This window comes from Ascaphus truei, chromosome 1 (genome assembly GCF_040206685.1).
Source record: "Ascaphus truei isolate aAscTru1 chromosome 1, aAscTru1.hap1, whole genome shotgun sequence".
Taxonomy (NCBI): Eukaryota; Metazoa; Chordata; class Amphibia; order Anura; family Ascaphidae; genus Ascaphus; species Ascaphus truei.
The window spans coordinates 546,305,502-546,321,861 of NC_134483.1; the positions used below are offsets into that span (position 1 = coordinate 546,305,502).

The window sequence follows — 16,360 nt, forward strand, 5'->3', positions numbered from 1 at the left end:
CTTTCTGTTCAAACACGTCTGTTTAAAAAGAATACAGATGTACTCGTTTAGAACGAATGTAGTTTCGTCTTCATTGTATTTGAAATAAAGATGTTATGTTTACTGGTATTTTCAACATGTATTGAACGCACAACGTACGCTTTGTTTTGCGCATGCGCTAACAGTTAGTGGAGCCAAGCGTGAAGTGCGTGCGCACACAAAGATGTGCGCGCACATCTTTCAGTATACAGGCAACGTTCACTTCTTATACATAGTTATGCCTGCTACAAATTTAAAGAAACATTACATACTGATGAACAGTTTTACTTCTAACATATAAGTGACTGACGTGTGTATCTACACAATCATATAGAGCTGCGTAACGCGTTGTCACGGATGCATATCTAGTAAGGTGCCATCTTTGACCATCATGTGTTTGCTGTATTTCAGAGATGTCGGGGAAGATACAATCGGATCAATGTATGATTTCAGAAGAGTCTACCTTTATATGAGATGATTGTGAGGAGGAGCCACCGACTACTATACTACATATGGAACTAATTTTATATTGCTTGCAGCGCTTATTAACAAACAATTAAAAATGTGATACCCTTATGCCTATATTGCATAAGCACTTAATTAACATAATGATGTTGCAAAAGAGTGCCTCATGAATTTTTATTGAGTGTTCTTTAATGACTACTAACATTTTATGACATGGTGTGTTTTATATATAACAACCATTCCCACTCTGCTAACACATTTGTGTATTCTAATATGTAATGGAACGTATGACTGTCGAAACTATGTAACAATAATAATAATAATATGAGCATGTTCATGTATAGGGCTGCTAGTTGTACGCAGCGATTTACAGACACATGTTTCAGCCTGAGGTCCCTGGCCCGTGGAACGTACAAATGTTTTTTTGCCGCATGAGGCACAGGGAGATAAAGTGACTTGGCAAAGGTCACAAGGAGCCCACACCGGGAATTGAACCAGACTCCCCTGCTTCAAACTATCAGTGCCAGTGTGTGTCTTTACTCAGTGAGCCACTCCTTCTCCCAATGTAAAGGACACTTACAACCAAGTAGCCATTTATTTTTAAAATCTCTTGTTACATGGGTATGTAGATAAAATGGTTTGGGACTGTAGCAAATAATGTTAGTGGCCAGATGTTATGGTCCCCTCCAATGCATGATGTTCTGAATATGACATCACCATCATGTTATGAAGTACGTTTCTGTGTATATTTCATTAACCTAACTAACTATAGTTTACTGTGTTTATTAATCGTTTAGAAATACATAGTATAGTCAATATGATGATATAAGCTACCATAATAAAGCTGGTGTTATCATTTGTCGGTGTTATACATGGATCCTACACCAATTGATAGAGACACAAACAGTTGTCTTAAAAAGTGTGTCTATGCTAGTGATGAATGTGCTCCCGTAAGTAAACAAATAAGTACAGTTATCCCCTTTTCTCCAACCACCTCTATATTACATTAATGGAAATTATAAGGAAACATACATAAAATGTGATGAAATGTGAGTAATCATTTTGTAATACAATGCACATGAAAGCTCAAGAGTAGCTAAATGCATATACATGATACAGAAAGTACATATATGTAACATTTGTGTTTAAACCAATATGTTGGGTTTTTAGTTCCAATAATTATAGGAAGATTGAGGTAGCCACATCTTATGAGAGATGTCAGCAAATATACATACCATGATCAGTCATACTGGAGATATACCTATAATGCAAAGGAACAATATATAAATTGCAAACATTGACATGCCATCTTCAGTACCGTAAACAACACAGCAAAGTGTGTATTTGGTGTTAAATGTACAACACCATGTATATTTCATGACATTCAAAATGTAAATCAGCCTGGTGTACACATCATATGGATGTACATGTTACACTGCACCAATAACATTGTATGTAAGCATACTAGAAGCATGAATGATTATGGGCATAATATGTGTTTTGTCTTAGCATAAAGAATAACACAATGCTAAAATATTATTGCTTTGTTACCCAAGTTGTATTCACATACACACAACTAAAGTACAATTGAAGAGGGATTATATAACCTGTGCAACAATAACATACCGGTGCCACATCCCTTTGTGCACACAGCAGAGAAAAGAAAGGTGTGCAACCCATATTCATCTGTGTCCTAACAGAAGGTTATATAAAGAAACATTATTGTTAATATAACATAATTAAACTATAAAAGTAGTACTAGGAACATATGAGTTTGTACTTACAAGAAAAAAATGAATTGATGAGATTCTGTCGTGTCTGGCCACCACTGGCTGTTTGTTCATTTTCAGCAGCTACATGGGTGGGATGCTCGTCTACCAAAGCCTCAGCTAGGTCTGACTGTACATTGTGCCTGAGTGCAACATTGTGCAAAATGCAACAGGCAAGGATAATATCAGAGACTTTTTGAGGCTTGTATAGAAGAGCCCCACCAGTTCTGTCCAGACACCTAAACCTGGTCTTGAGTAGGCCAAATGTCCTCTCTATAACAGATCTTGTAGATATATGGGCTGCATTGTACCTGTCCTCTGCTTCAGTTTGAGGGTTTAGCACCGGAGTCAAGAGCCACGGCCTAATTCCGTATCCTGAGTCACCTATAATGTATGGAGCACACATAAGCTGACATTAGTGATCAAATTGTACAATGCCAACATTCCTAAATCAACATGTGTTTTGTGTTAGAACATGTAAATATGTACTCACCCAGCAGCCAACCAGGTTCAAAATGTCCCTCTTCGAACGCATGGAAGACTGAAGAGTTCCTCAGGATAGAGGAATCGTGACTGGAACCAGGGAACTTGGGTACCACATGCATTATCCTCATCGTGGCATCACATACCACCTGTACATTGAGTGAATGGTAGTGCTTCCGATTGCGGTACACATGCTCACTCTGACTAGGTGCAATCAAAGCAACATGTGTGCAATCGATTGCACCCAGCACACATGGTATCCCTGCTATATTATAAAAGCCAGTCCTGACTTCCAGCCACTCTGTCGCCTCTGTAGGAAAATGAATATAATTCCTAGCGCGTCTATTGAGTGCATAGAGAAACTGGGTCAAGGCCCGCGAGAATGTAGATTGCGAGACCCCGCCCACTATGCCCACAGTTGTCTGGTATGACGCGGAAGCAAGATAATGTAATGAGCACAGCATTTTAACAAGCCCAGGGACTGCACGACCTCTGGCTGTGAAAAAATCTAAATCCCCCCTTATCTCCTGATAAAGAGCTAAGATTGCTGCTGAACTCAAACGATAGCGACTTACAATCTCCTCCTCACTCATCCCATCTAACAGGGTTCTCTCCCTGTACAGACGCGGACGAGGCACAAGTTGTCTCCTCTGTCTTCTCCTCTGATCTCCTGTCCCTCTACCTGTCCCTCGGCCTGTCCCTCTCCCTGTCCCTGTCGTATCCGCGTCACTGTCACTGTCCCTCGGTGTGTCCCTCCCTTGCCCTATATGATTGTCTTCATCATCAAGCATGTCATAGAAAAGAATGTTCCTCCGTCTCCTAAACAATCTCAACATTTTGAAATGAGTAGCTGTGAATGAGCAGGTAATGTGCGTCCTTTAAATAGGTATGTGATGATGTCAGGTGACATAGTAAAATGCAAGGTGTTACATTAACATAATAAAGTACTTCTGTGGCAAGCTGTGTGCACTTGTTGTTCTAAGTATTTGTTGTGTGTATTCTGCAGGGAATGATGATATTTGGCAATGATGTGACGTGAAGCTTTGTACAAAGATTGCTTGCAAATAAATAGTTGCATGTGCAATGCATGTAACACTTGTGAACGCAAGAGTCAGTCATGTAATGAGACAAAAAGGCTGAGATTGACGTGGGAAAAGTTTTGTGTAACATGTGTAATTATCCATGTTATTGTGACATGTTGGCAACAATGAATAGTCGTGTGCATATGCATGCATTTGTGTAAGGAGGATAGTTGGTATAGAATGAGTTTACAAGGTGTCCCAATGATGAATTACTGTACATGTGTGTATAAGTTAGGTTGAAGTGCTTGTAATGCAACGGTTACAATGTAAACATGCAATGTGATTGAGCGTCCAATAAGTGACGTCATGAAAATAGGGAGGACCCAAAAGTATATGTAAACATGAGAAGACAGATGTACATGAACGTTTAAAGATGCGTGTCACATTACAAGCATTGTGTAATGTAAAGGAAGATGAATATACTGTGTATGTGTGACATGTGTGACATGTGTGACATCATGTAAATAATTGACGCTGAGTTGAGTAAAATGTGTGATATGATGTGAGGTTCTCCTTTAAGAGTGTAGTATAGTATTTTCCCTTGCCACATCATCACATGATGAGTAATGTGACCCGCAAATGCTGAAAACATGTAAAAGTCGAATGTTATGCAAATAAGACACATCAGCTGTGACACAATGCAGGGAATGCCCCCACACTGTAATGCAAATCCCCCTTGTATTGTGAGCAATGAAACGTAAACAGTACTATACTGTTATACGTCCCCGCTCCATTGACTTCCATTGATGTACAGAAGATGTTTTTTTTCTAAGTGCCGTTCCGGCAGCCTTAGCGATCGTTCTCCCGTCCAAAATGCCAACTTTAGTTGGCGGGAGAAATCGGCCATAACATCTCAATTTCGTAGTGCCGATCAGCCCCGATAAGCTGTTTTTTTTTGTTGAATCCAGCCGATTTAAAAAAGTGGCGATCAGTGTCGAAAACAGGCTTATCGGCAGGCGACTGGCCATAACCAAATTATCGGCTCCGAAACCTGGCGATATGAAGCACTTATCGGCGCTTACTGAATCTCAAACCCAATTTTGGCTATAACATGGCCATATTTCCCTTATCAACGCTTACTGCATGAGGCCCAGTGTCCTTGCAATATCTCCCCTTGAAAATGCTTTCAATACTCACGCTATGGTTCCCTGCTTCAGCAAAGCCCAGAAAGGTATATGGGACATAGGGATGCACAGTGTCCCTGTAACTATAAGGGGTCCCTAGGTTAAAGGGGATACCCAGTTAATGCCCAGGTAGACCAGAACCTGTATTGGGGTTCAGGGGCACTCCAACCATAAGTATAAGTTGTGAGGGGACTCTTAAAATCCAGTCCAAATCACTTAGATAAGTATGTGGGGAATAATGGCTAGTAGAAAATAAAGAGTAGCTTTCTATTCTATTCCCCATACCCAGAGACTTTGGCTATATTAAAGCATATTTTATTAACATTGTGTTTAATATGGTATATACGGTTGTGCACTGTATATGAGCTGGGACTTTCAGAACCAGTGTTTCAACATACTGGTCTAGGTTTTGAGTTAGTATCACAAATGTTACGTGTCTGTACTGTTTTGTGTAATTTACTTATCTTTAATTTTAGGTTCCAAGATCTCAATGCTCAAACAACTGTCTTCACGGGACCAGAAGAGTCCTTAGAAGAGGAGAACAAGCCTGCTGTTATGACTGCGTCCTGTGCTCAGTGGGAGAGATTTCTAACACATCTGGTACACATGTTTTATTACAGAACAGTAGGAAATGTGAAACAGAATGATGTAAATAATGCAAAGATATAGCCAGGCTCAGTGTTCAGAACCCGTGGCTTCCCCTGACACTGAGAAAATATTTGTGGGGGTCCCCTTCAGCAGATCAGAACCCCCTCAGGCAGCCAAAGCATTAACTGTCCTCAGAGCTGCTGCATTTTGCTTATCTTCCCTTGGCTCCTAATGCCTCGGTCCTGCTGCGCTCGTTGGTGCAGGCGGCCACACGCGAGTTCCCCACTAGCAGGGGAATCCCCACCGAGCCGGTCCCGGTCCCCCCTGGCGGCACAGCGCACTACACGCTGTGGCGCGTCAGCCGCTATGAGACACAAGAGAATGGTGTTCCCTAGCATTGACGCATCACGTGGTGTGGCTGTGAGCCAATGGGGAGGGGAGGCTTTGGGAGGAGGAGAGGCTTCGGGGAGCGGGGAGGAGTGTGGAGTGAAAGCAGCGTGAGTGCATGTTTGTGTGTGTGTATGAGTGCGTGAGTGCCTGCCTCTGTCTGTGTGTGTGTGTGTGTGTGTGTGTGTGTGTGTGTGTGTGTGTGTGTGTGTGTGTGTGTGTGTGTGTGTGTGTGTGCCTGAGTGCGTGAGTGCCTGCCTCTGTCTGTGTGTGTATGTGTGTGTGTGTGTATGCGTGTGTGTGTATGCGTGCCAACATATGTGTGTGTGTGTATGTGTGTTTGTATATGAGTGCCTGTGTGTGTGTGTGTGTGTGTGTATGAGTGTGTGTGTGTGTGTTGCTTACCATCAGCAGCTCCAGCCCGAGTCCGTAGAGGGAGGGGGGGAGAGTAGAGGGTCCCTCCGCTCAAGCCATGCCCACCCTCCCTGTCAAACCTCCCACTCCCGCCCACCTCCTACTCCGGCTCCCGCTCCCTACAGACCGCATATCGCGGTCTGTGTATGTCAGCGCACCGCCTGTCTGCAGTGCGGGCGCGCTGACTCTGGGAGCGGGGCTGTCGCCTAAGACAGTAAGTCTAGCTACATCTGTTGGGCTTGAAGATGTTAACTCACTGGTCAGCAGGTCAGGATTGTCATGGGGACCAGACATTTTAACACCGAAACCATCAGGATCACCATCACCAGACAGGACACAATAATTAGGATTGCTCTTCTAGTAGAACTGTATAACCATTAATATTGCAGGGCCGCTGCTTGGGCTACCTGGAATATCCCATCTGAGGATAACTGACTGCTTGTCTCTGATTTACTTTTCTCTCTATATAATGTTTCCTGAATGGGGGAAGAGAGGGCACAGTCCGCTTGTATTGACACATCTCAATCCGATGGGGGTGCATAGCACAGGGATAGATTAACCTACTTCATTCCCTTGGAGATCTCACCACAGGGATATACTGGCCTCCTCATTCCCTTGTGGATCTCACCACAGGGATATACTGGCCTCCTCATTCCCTTAGGGATGTCACCACAGGGATATACTGGCCTCCTCATTCCCATAGGGATGTCACCACAGGGATATACTGGAATCCTCATTCCCATGGGGATCTCACCACAGGGATATACTAGCCTCCTCATTCCCTTGGGGGGTGTTCCCCAATAGGACAGGCCTTCAGGCATCTGTCTGCTTCTCTATCAGAATAATCCCAGTGCTACAGATTGGGCAGCTCCTAAGGGGTATAGGACTCTTGTCTGGGAGCCTGTACTGCTATGACTCCTACATTTTCAGGGAGCATATCTTCAAAGGCACTTCTGTGATGGTGAAGGGATAAAAAGGCAATAATTAAAGGTATGATGCCCGGCTGGTTACCTCTGACCCTTGTTTCAGGTTTTAAATTGGCAGCTCTTCAACCTCTGTATTATACCTGCAATGAATGTATTGTATGACAATAAAGGATGTATGTGTCTTTTGCCTTTCCAGGAGTGCTAACCAGTGGAGATTCTCAGGCTATGAGTTTCAGGGTGGACTTTGTGGTAAAAGTGTTGTCAGATTGTGTCTAGTTAGCCGGGGTCCAGAGTTACTGGCCACTCCAAAAATTTATCCGGGAGCTGAGTCATATTTCCGGGTACATGTAGACACAGACCTCCAGACAAAGTCCTCCAATGAAAGAAGCCGCGTGACTTACCGACGAGATGCCCTGCTTCAGCACAGACCAGAAAAGTAAAAGGGGGCATATGGGTATGCATATCCCAAGTATAGTCCGGTGTCCCTGGTTTAGGGGAAGTCCCCGCAGTATATGCCCAAACTCCTAGACCCGGTATAGGGGTTTGGGTTGTCTCCAACCATCCATACAGTAAGTTTGCGAGGGTAAAATTATTTCTAAGTCCAGCTTTAGTACAAAAGAAGCAACTCTGAAATGTAACCTAAGATTTATTTGAAGCAACTTTTTAGAAAACTTCTTTAGGAAGGTCAAGGAGCTCTGAAAATGAACGCGCGCAACTTTTGAGTAGATCCTAAAGGATGAGGGACTTTGAAGAATTTTGTAAGATTTTTTATAAACATGGTGTATAAAGGTATATGTTTTATGCACTCTATATGAGCTGGGGAATTCCCAAGTCCCTGGTTCAGAGAGACCAGATGGCCACCAAGCTTGGTGCCACTGTGTCTGGTCAGGATCCTGAACTTGAATTTCTCAGAGATGCCAAGGTGTTATGACGGGCGGAGTATAGTATTGTATTGTATGTCTTTATTTATATAGCGCCATTAATGTACATAGCTTTGTACTGGAGTTAAAGTCAAGTACCTACGCCCAGTCCTTAATAAGGGCTATCTGGCAACCATTTGCCAAGACTTTGAGGAGCCTGGACCAGCGGGGGGTTCAATATGCTAAACGGCAGAGGCGCCGGGTTGGCACAGGCCACTTTGCAGAATTGAAATCCGTGCCCACCCGGCATCAGAGTACAGGCAAATCTGTGATAGGCTGGTTGAAATATTCCCACATGCTGATTGGCTGTAGCGTTTTGTGAATGGGACTGAATTCCTATAAGAAACTTGGCAGCCAATCAGGTATTCAGAGTCTAAGCACCAGGACAGCAGCGGCAAACTTTAACTGGCCAAAAGTTGCTCTGTGAGAAATAGCAGCGACCGGCTTCAGAGATTTTCAAGTGAAGAAATTCTCTAAGTCCAGCTTTCCGGGGACAAGTTCTCACAATTGAACGTAGCGGTCGCGGCTGGAACTACAAGCCAAAAAGAGTACCAGGACATTTGTTACTATCTCCCAGTCAAGGGATTTTGGCACCTCCGGAGAAGATACAGTGGTGGCCTCTGGTAATTCATGCGGAATTGATCTCCAGGACTTTTGTGGGTAACTCCCGGTCAACCTAAAGACTTGGTTTTCTGTGCTATTTCATCTAGGAAAGGTTAGTTTTGTAGCCAAGACCCCCAGTAAGTGTTTTTTCTTCTGTATAATTGTAATTCACTGTCTTTACGTCTGTTTCTAAGGAATAAATTGCAATTTGTTTTACTTCTTTGTTTTGCTCAATGAATAATCCCGTTTTTAATGTGTAAATTACCTGGTCTAATGTGACAAGGACACAATAATTGAATAAACGAAATATTATTCTGGCAAGCCAGCAAACACACAAAATACACAATCACAATGAAACAATCACCAACTGGGGATCTGGGGAGATGACTCTATCCTCAAATAGGTAAAGGAGCCTGCTTCAGAAGACTTATCCTGTCCACTTCCCATTCCGTGCTTCTCTGGCACTTCTCCGCTGAGATCAGTGCTATTTCACACAAAGCACTTTCGAATCTCCCGTCAACCATATCTGCGATTATTTCCCATGATGTTCTCCGCTGGTCTGGCTTCTCCAGCGCTTCTCGGTCAAGCACAGTTCTATTTCCCATAGAGAACTTTTGAAAACCCTGCCAGTCGTGCCTCAGATCGACTCCAGAGATGACCTAGTTCCCTGCATCGGTCACACTCCTTACATAGCCACTGCTGGCTAGACTTTACATGGATCAGGAGCCGCCGGGCAATCACAACGTGAATCGTGATGATGCCCATCAGAGGATGAAGGCTTGCCTTGCTGCACCAATGGGGGAATGTGGCCATCTTAGATGCTCAGGGCTGCTCCTTGATAACGGAGCTGCTTGGTAGCTGGGAATTCAAACTTACCAATGGGAATCTCGCCTACGGAGCTCAGACCTGGCAAACGGTTCCCTTGGCAAGTTCTATACCTCCCACTGGGTAGGCGCCTCAGTGTCTGTGGGGAACAAAGACTCTGACCCACTGAAAGCCTGTCACTAGACCTGGTAATCAGTCCTTCCCCGCTCACCATTTGTCCCAGCACTTAGCTGCTCTCCCCTTTTGTCACAACACAGCATTTCTCTACAGACAGCCCAGCTAAGTGTATTATTGAGTATGAATACAGAGAAGTACTTATTACATATATATCACATTACTGGATGCCATACTAACTGTATGGGGAACATGCTACATTCTAACATGGGGAATAAAATGTGCACTTTTAATGTTACAGTCCCTTTTCCCCAATTCATACAGTTTTCCCCTTCCCGACATCACACAGTGATTATAGCTCGTTTCTTGAAGGGGTTACACAAAAAATGACATACATTGGCAAAAATGAGCCTCACAGAGCTGCCCATTACACACAGTATTGTAGCAGCCAGCTGGGAGTCACCTTTATAATGGGAAGGTGGCTACCTTTACCATCACAGTGCCCCCCATTATTGTCACCAACAATCATTGGGGAGCACTTAGAACACATACTGTATGTAGGTATGTACAGCCACGGCCGCTTTTATTTGAACACTTCTGGGTTATTTTCCGGTGACTTTTTCTGAATGCCACGCGCTTGTCTGCGTTCGTGCCACATTCATGCCATATTCATGCCGCATTCATGTTGGCCGTCACCCGCGCTCACCCTCGCTTGATCTGTTTAATGATAATGGTTCGGATTTTATTTGTTGTAATTCTTCGCGGCTCCGCCGGGTGGCAGATATTCATGAATTGTAATTAATTCTAACGTGCATGCGCTTCAGTAATGTGTCTGGTGTTCTCTTGTCCAGAGAGGTCCAGAGATGAGTACACCACTCCAGTCTGTGTTCAAAAAAACCAACAAAACGTACGCTTATTTAATATGGTCAGCAATTAGTGCAACAGATGATAAGATGGCCCAGTTGGTCAAATTTATAAATATTTTATCGAAAATTATGACTTTTACAAATTTTCACCAGATGCTCGTATGTGAAAATATATATTTGCAAAACTTGATTCTCAGAATATCAAGAATTATGCAGGCACATGTCGAGGAAAAAAAAAAAAAACCTTTTATTTTCAGACTACTGTTGAACTTCTAATTGAATGGGAAGTTATACAGTCAACAAGGTCCCAGGTCCCAAAGAGAATTACACGCAGGCGCAGAACTGTGAGAGCAGGCTCGGGAAGATTAAAGCCACAAAGCCAACCATTTGAAAATGAAGGGTTTGTGAGAGGTATCGATAAGAAGTTGAAATCTTTCAGCCTTGTGTTTGTGCAGGGGAGAGGGGGAGAAGCTGTATGAAGGATTACCTGTAGTTTAAAGACATATTTTCCACCGGTTCAGCATAATGTGTTTGATCCCCACACACCTCAACAAAAATCACAGTACTATGCCACCCAGCACATAAAGAATGTGCATGACTAGTGTAGAATTAAAAAGCAACAGTCTGATTGATTCTCCTAATATCCAGAATTGCTATGCAAGCCCATGTCGATAACCGAAAAAATATATATATTTGCAAAACTTGATTCTCAGAATATCAAGAATTGTTATGCAGGCCCATGTCGAGAAAAAAAAATAACAAAAAAATACTTTTATTTTCAGACTACTGTAGAACTTCTAATTGAATGGGAAGTTATACACGCATGTGCATTAATAATCAACAAGGTCCCATGCGCAGGAATGTAAGGCCACGCTTGGGAAGATCCAAACCAGAAAGCCATCCATTACAAATGAATGGTGTGGGAGAGGTGTACTGTAGATAAGAAGTTGAAATTGTGTGTGCAGGGGCGAGGGGGAGAGCGCTGTATAATGGATTATCAGTTCAAATAAATGACATCACTTCATCTTCTACAAGGTAGGGTGCAATGCGTTGTAGAGGCCATCGGCAGGATCTTCAATACGTCCTCAAGTGTTTCCGCGCTTTGTAATTGTTGTCCTGCCATTGGGTTATTGGCTAATTTTCCAGTTCTGTCGACACGGGAACCAACACCCCCATTTTTCATCCAGGCTTGTGACTGGCATTAGCTGGGTTGAACACATAGCTGTGGGTCTCTGATCTATTCCCATTTTCTATGGAAAGAGGTTTATCCTTACAGTAGTAGATTATAACAATAGATATCCCAATGTCAAATTTAATGCAGAATCTTCATAAGAAAATAAATGTGGAGCTCATAACATTTCATACACTGGCCAAAATGAGCCACTCAGAGGTGACTATTACACATCGTATTGGGGCAGCAGCTGGGCTTCACCTTTATTATGGGAGGATGGATACCTCTACAATCACAAGGATTTTTAGACATTTTATGACTTGGACTTTCACTTTTCAGAACTTACATAAACATGTACCAAGACTTAATGTCACGCATGGTAGGAGAACCGAAGGGTTAATGCTGTGTGGTGTCCCATTCAGAAGCATGGAGCCCCTGCAGCTCCACCGTAGCAGACCCTGTCCCCAACGCCACTGTGACGGTAGGGGGTAATCAGACTCTTAAATAAAGTTTAAGCCTGTTTTAGTTACCCCTGATCGTGTATAAGAGAGTTAGAACTTGGGCCCAGTAACATTGTACTCTTTCAATGTACAGTATCATCCGCAATAAGATTAGATTGTAAGCTCTTCGGGGCAGGGATTTCCTTTCCCATTGTCTGATTTTTGCTGCACTTATTGTATTTTTAAAATTCCCTGTACTGTATTCTTTGAGAAGCGCTGAGTACACTTTTGGCGTTATATAAATAAAGACATACAATACAATAAAAAGTATTTTTTGTTTTTTTACCTCTCCGGGCATGCCAGCGAGCAGTGATTTCTAGGGCATGAGTTTCAAGTAGGAATTTGCAGAGGAAATGTTGGCAGAATGTGCCTAGGTTGTTGGGGTCCGGAGTTATCGGTTCCCCTAAAAATATATGTGGGAATCATGCCTGATTCTAGGATACATGTAGGCACATTGTCCCGGCAATATCTCTCCATGGAAATGAAACCCACTGCTAGGGTTCCCTGCTTCAGCATAGCCCAGAAAGTTGAATGGGGCACAGTGATGAACAATTGTCCCTGTATCTGAGGGGATACCTAGGTTATTGGGGGTTCCCCAGCTAGTGCCCAGGTGTCATGCTGTGCTCACCACAAACAAGGTGGCACCACGGTACTGAGGTGGGAAAGGATAGAACGCCAGCCACAGCCATGAGGGTGCATCTGGATTGTAGATTTGGTTGAGGTAGCTGGGTCGGGGTTGGAGAGGTAAGGATGGTCAATATACTTGCCGGGCTCAGAGTAGGAGAGGCGCGGAACGTTGCAGGTACTATTATTTGAGTTTGGGTTTGGAGGGGGTAGAGTTGTCGTTGTCCGGTTGCCGAGGCCAGGTTTGGAAAGAGTAGAATGGTCATTTGTACGAATGACGAGGTGAGGTCTGGAGAGGTGCGGATCATCGTGAAAATCCAGGTCGGTACACGGAATGAGGAGCAGCAAGACAAGGCAAAACTGTGGAGGCAGAGAAGAGGTAAGTACAACGCAACCGGTAAAATCCTCATCCGATTTGCCAGTGGAGCAGCTTAGCATTAGGGGAGAGCATCCAATGAGGACCCTGAAGCGTGGAGGTGTGTGTAAGGTGATATGGTAGGGCAGGGTGCAGGTGCCAAGAGTAGAACTGAGTGAGGAGGCAGAACGTCCATGCTAGAATGTGCATGTGTGCGTGTGTCCATCTGTGCACCATGTGCGCCCGTGAACGGCGCTATTTAGGATTGGCGCAGGCGCAAGTGTGCTAGTTCAGCAATTGTTGCCCGGTATGGTAGGTGGGAGCGAGTGGCGCGGAGGAGTGTTTGGTGGTGGAGGTGAGTGGGGAGCACGCCGACAGGATCGTGGCTCTCTGAGTCTCACACCAGGTCACCCAGAACCTGTACTGGGTTTGAGGTGCCACAATCGTATATTTATGTTTGAGTCCAGAGTCCAGACTAAGTCCTAAACGATTGTGCACGGGGAATAAGGCTGAGAGGAATAAAAGGCTCATCTGAAATTTAGATTGGTCGAGGTAGCCAAGTCGCGTAGGAGTGGTCTGAATGGGCAGTAATACTTGCAGAGGTCGGTGTTGTAGAGTAGCGGATTGAAGAAGGTACATAGCCATGGTCTGGATTTCCCAGGAGCGGGAATTACTTGCGAAAGCCTTGGAACTGTTCTCTGTCTGCGGTGCAAGTCACAACCGCTGCTTACACCATTCGTTCTTGCCACAGTTTCTTGGCACTTGGAATCTTAGAAGCTTGATGATAAGATGAATCGTGGATAAATCTGATTCCCGATGGGATGCAAGATTTTTTATAAGGTTCAAAACCCTATACCTAAACAGAACAGCCAATGGGAATAACTTTTCCCACCTATCCCAGAGTTGCCAGAACCTCAGACACCTAGCTGAAGGGCTTCTCATTCTGCTAATGGCATGCTGCCATTTTTATTGTGTCCACGTTGCATAAAGTATGACACATAAACAATGGGATACCGGCACCCAATGCCCCATACCGGGGCCTGTAACTCGGGAAGAAGGGGGTCCCCGAGGATGAAATCCATACGGTTCAGCTCAGGAGAACTCCTGCTCCATTTCTGCATTTCATTCTCCATTGAAATTAATGTACATGTATCAGATCTTAATTATGGTTATCATCCTGTATTTTTCTTTTATATATTTATATATATATAAAAGAAAAATACAGGATGATAACCATAATTAAGATCTGATATATATAGACCACACGATACCGGTTGCAACACTACATCAAGGGACAGCACGCAGGTAAGTAAATCATACTTTTACTATATTTGATAGAAGATACAAAAACCGACGTTTCGGTCCCCCAGTGGGACCTTTGTGTGGCAACCGGTATCGTATGGTCTGCTATTGCTTTATGGGATAAGCACCAAAACTTATTTACTTGCAAATGGTGTGCCAGCTGTGCATTGGATTATATATATATATATATATATATATATATATATATATATATATATATATATATATATATATATATATATACAGTTATACGTTACCGTTCCAAGGATTGGTAAACAAGAGACAGCACTCATTGTTGAAAATCAAAGTGTATTAGTGATAGCAAAAATACATCCAGAAACCCAACGTTTCGCTCCTACAGTATCGGACTTTCCTCAGGGGGATACTTTTGTATCTGATATCTGATAAATATGTATATATATATATATATATATATATATATATATATATATATATATATATATGAAATAAACAAAAGAAAAAAGAAAAGTGTCCCACTAAAAGCACTCAAGCAACAATAATAATGAAAAAATATTTATTAATGGACACAGAAAACACTAAACAAATATAAATATAAAACAATCCCCAGAGGGTCTCAACAGATGTGAAAATATAAGCGTAATACTAAGATCCTAAGTAAATATAAAATAACAGGATCTTACTACTCAGGTGAAAAAAGAGAAATAACCTCCTGAGATAAATATAAAGACCGGCCGGTCAAAATAATATTATTACAACAATTGTGTGCTGTGAACTATTAACTGCTACTAGTAATAGTTGCCAAAAACATACCACCTAGTACCAAAGAAACAAATAAATGACACAAATTCACCACTTATAAATTAAGGAATCATTATATATACTTGCAGAAAATAATGAGTATAATGTCCTTGCATTGAGTCCTAGGATTGTAAGAAAGGCAAGAATTTTTTTGTCATTACACAAAATCAATTAGCGTTGACCAATGAGAATGTGAACAGAGAACATAAACAGCTGAATCATAAGGAGCAAAATGACACTAAATTCTAGTGAGATGGTCTATCCAGCATGAGATGTAACCAAAGTTCCTATTGGTTTGTCCATGAGCACTGCTCCAATAAATATAAATATATATATACCCTGTCTTCCCATAAGAGAAGGCACAAAAGCAGCAACACTTATTCTCTCTATCTCGCTTCTCCCCTTCTCCACCTCCATCTACCCCCCGGTTCTGCAGAAACCTGCGCTCTATTCACTTACCTGACTTTGAGTCAACTTTAAGCTCCTCCCTCTCCTCTCTCAGCTCTGCTACAGACCCTGACAACCTGGTCAGGAACTACAACTCTGTCTTGTCCTCGTCTCTTGATCTACATGCCCCGCTTTCTCTCTGCCGGACTCGCCCTTCTAACCCTAGACCCTAGCTAAATTCCCACACGCGCATGCTGCGTTCCTCCACTCATTCCTCTGAACGCCTCTGGAGGAAGTCTCACACTCTCGCAGACTTCCTTCACTACAAATTTATGCTATCCTGTTTCAACTCTGCCCTCTCGCAAGCTAACCAAGCCTACTTTTCTGCACTAATCAACATGCACAAGTCTTACCCATGCCGACTGTTCTCTGTCTTTGATACTCTACTCAAACCACCCTCAGCTGCCTCTCCTTCCTCCATCTCCGCTCAGGACTTTGCTGACTATTTTAAGGAAAAGGTGGAATCCATACGGCAGAACATCCCCTCTGTTTCTTCCTCCCATCCTACACCTCTTCCTAACTCTCCTCCTGCCTTCCTTGACTCTTTTTCCACTGTCTCAGAGGAGGATGTGTCGCTGTTGATCGCATCTTCTCCCT

At 43.1% G+C, this 16,360-nt stretch overlaps 1 protein-coding gene across 1 annotated transcript in view; it reads left to right on the plus strand.

Annotated features, from left to right (window-relative positions):
- LOC142465292 (vomeronasal type-2 receptor 26-like) overlaps positions 1-16,360 on the plus strand; it is a 166,319-nt gene that overhangs the window by 104,527 nt on the left and 45,432 nt on the right. The window contains exon 6 of the mRNA XM_075569338.1: positions 5,418-5,541. Coding sequence (XP_075425453.1) covers positions 5,418-5,541 — 124 coding nt within the window. The remainder of the gene's footprint in view (positions 1-5,417; positions 5,542-16,360) is intronic.